Raw genomic sequence first — 2,752 nt, forward strand, 5'->3', positions numbered from 1 at the left:
GAATAAAACACTAGTTATATCCTCGCGAACTCCTACAGGTAAGTTCACCGTACCACTTATCATGTTAAGTTAATGTGTTTAATGGGGAAAAACTGGTTGGACTTCTCTTGGGTTAAATAAAAGGGATGAATAGATGGTAATACAAAAGATATTTCTTAAACTCATTTGTTCTTCGATCATCGTAAGTGAACGGGATCTAGAATTCAAAAGTCTTATCTAGAATATTGCTTATTTTCTTTGTTAATTTGAAATATTATACGATCTCTAATCCTTGAGATTTTCTTTTTTTTTTCTTTTCTTTTCTTTTTTTTTGTCTCTGATCCTGTGCCACTGGAATTATTGTGACACTAATTACCAATTAATTAATTTCCACAGGGAATTATAAAACACCACCATGAATTAAACTCGTTTTATTTCAAGATGACACTATATCGTAATGCATGTCGCTTATGGCTTGAAGTCTACGAATGCCGGCCTTCTGGTTGGGCGAATGACAGATGAAGAATAATCGCCAATGAGGATGAAAAAAGAGGAAAGGAGAGAGATAAAAGAAGAGGAAAGGGAGGGGGGAGGGGCAGCATCCGTGTCTCCAATCCCTGTGTTTACAATCTACAGGTTTCTACACCATTTTATACGTTCATCTGAACCCATGGGCCGAAAAAAATGACTTGCACACAAGAGGCCACAAATCTTCTCTTATCAAAATTTATAATATCTGAGAGTTATTTACATATAAACCTAGATATGGTAAGGCGATATGTGCTCTACGAGAGGAAGTTTCGAAGTAAGAATTAAATCCGATTAGATTTTAAAATATGGACTACATTATGATCTTTTTTTTTTCTTTTTAATAGACTTCCAAGATGGTACAAAAGGTCATTAGTAAAGACAAAAAGTATAATGAAATAAGATAAATAGATAAATAAAGATACAATGATGATGACAAATGAAAAGAGAAAAGAACAATGATGGTCTCACTAGCATTTCCATCCTGTCGAACTAGCACTGATCCTGGACGAAGATGACACAACTAAGCTAATAATGACACTTTAAGATTGATGATGACACTGCTGGGACGATTATGACACCTTTTGACGTTAATGGAAGGGTTGTGAAAGAGGAGGAGCAGAAGAAGGGGCGATTAAGGATGAAAGGGAGAGGAGGGATATGAAAGGGAAGGGGATGGCGAAGGGCAGGAAGGAATAAAGAAGGAGAGATGAAAAAAAGGGATTGGGAAGTGTGAAGGAAGAGAAAAGGAGGAGGGGACGAGTGACGCGAGAGGGAAGTGGGTGAGAGAGAATGATGGCAAGGTCTGTCCTCCACCTCCTGACGCCCACGCGCGCCGCCCGCGCCGCCCGCGCCGCGTCTCACACGGCCGCCTCCGCCTCCCCGCCTGGGTGCTCGAGGCTGGTCTGCAGCTGCGGCTACAGCAGGTCGGGCGGCGAGTCCTGGCCGCTGTGGGTCAGCAGGGCTCTGCTCAGCGCCGCTTCGATGCTGCCGGTGCGCCCCTGCACCAGCCACACCGCGCCCGTCGCCGCCCACACGCCGCAGGCGGCGGTGAGCGCCGCGGGCGGTAGGTGGAGCAGCAGCGTGATGTTGGCGAGGACGGCGAGCAGCGGCAGCAGCGGCACGCCCTCCTGGAACGCGGGCGTGGGCGGCGGGTGGCGCGGCTGCAGCCACAGACCGACGCCGCACACGACGCACCCGCACACACACAGCGCGACGCCCGCCCACGCCCACAGGCCGATACCGAGCTCGCCCGCCGCCCGAACCACGCCCACGCCCGCCACGCAGTTCGTGATGAAGGTGGCCAGCAGGAAGCGCGAGGTGCGCCACGACCCCCACGTGGGCGGCATGGGCGGCTCCACGACGGACGACACCCACGCGCCGCCCGCCCACTCCACGGCCAGCTGGCGCGGCTCGCTGTCGTCGCAGGCCTGGTAGCTGCGGCGGGCGGCGGCGGCGGTCAGGTCGGTGAGCTCGGAGTGGCTGGCGCTGCGCGAGGGCGCGGGCGAGGCGCGGTGGGCGGGCGACGGGCGCGGGTGGGCCTCCAGCGGGTGCGTCGCCTCCGGCCGGAAGCGCCGCGCCACCACCGCCGACGCGCCCGCCACGCCCGCCGTCAGGCCGCCCGCGCCCGCCGCCCGCAGCAGGAGGCGCGACGAGCAGAGCGCGGCGGTGAGGGCGGAGGCGGCGCCGCAAGCCAGCGCTGCCGCCCACGGCGTGGCGGTGCGGCGCGACACGCGGCCGAGGCAGCGCGGCGCCAGCCCGTCGCACGCCAGGCGGTGCGCCGCCCGCGACCCCGCCAGCACGCCGCCCAGGCACGCCGCCCACAGTCCCGTCACGCCGCCCACGGCCACCAGCGCGCGCATGCCGCTCAGGGGCGCGCCCGGGAACAGGTGGGCGAGGGACGCCGAGAAGGTGAGCGTCGGCGCGGCCAGGGTGGCGCCCACGGCGGCCGGGAAGAGGGTCAGCAGAGCCACCAGGCCCACGCCCACGCCCACGCGGGTCGCCACGCCGCGGTAGTGGGCGCACTCGCCGGCCAGGAGGCCCGCCTGGTGCGCGCCCGCCACGCCCATGCTCAGCACTGCGCCCCCACTCACCACCTGAGGCGGGAGAGACGCAGAAAACAGAATTAATTGCGAACGATAAACATGACCACATTTTAGCTTTCATTCTGCTTCAAAGTTCATGTTGCATCAGTTCTTCGTGTTATTCATTTATGCGATACATGTATGTACACCAACACACACAC

The 2,752-nt window shown here is 56.8% G+C and overlaps 1 protein-coding gene across 1 annotated transcript in view; it reads right to left on the reverse strand.

Moving 5' to 3' along the window:
• Nucleotides 1-1,424: 1,424 nt before the first annotated feature.
• LOC119572438 (high affinity cationic amino acid transporter 1-like) overlaps nt 1,425-2,752 on the reverse strand; it is a 98,148-nt gene continuing 96,820 nt past the window's right edge. Inside the window, exon 6 of the mRNA XM_037919553.1 lies at nt 1,425-2,603. Within this exon, the coding sequence (XP_037775481.1) occupies nt 1,425-2,603 (1,179 nt within the window). The remainder of the gene's footprint in view (nt 2,604-2,752) is intronic.

Source organism: Penaeus monodon, chromosome 4 (genome assembly GCF_015228065.2).
Source record: "Penaeus monodon isolate SGIC_2016 chromosome 4, NSTDA_Pmon_1, whole genome shotgun sequence".
Classification (NCBI taxonomy): domain Eukaryota; kingdom Metazoa; phylum Arthropoda; class Malacostraca; order Decapoda; family Penaeidae; genus Penaeus; species Penaeus monodon.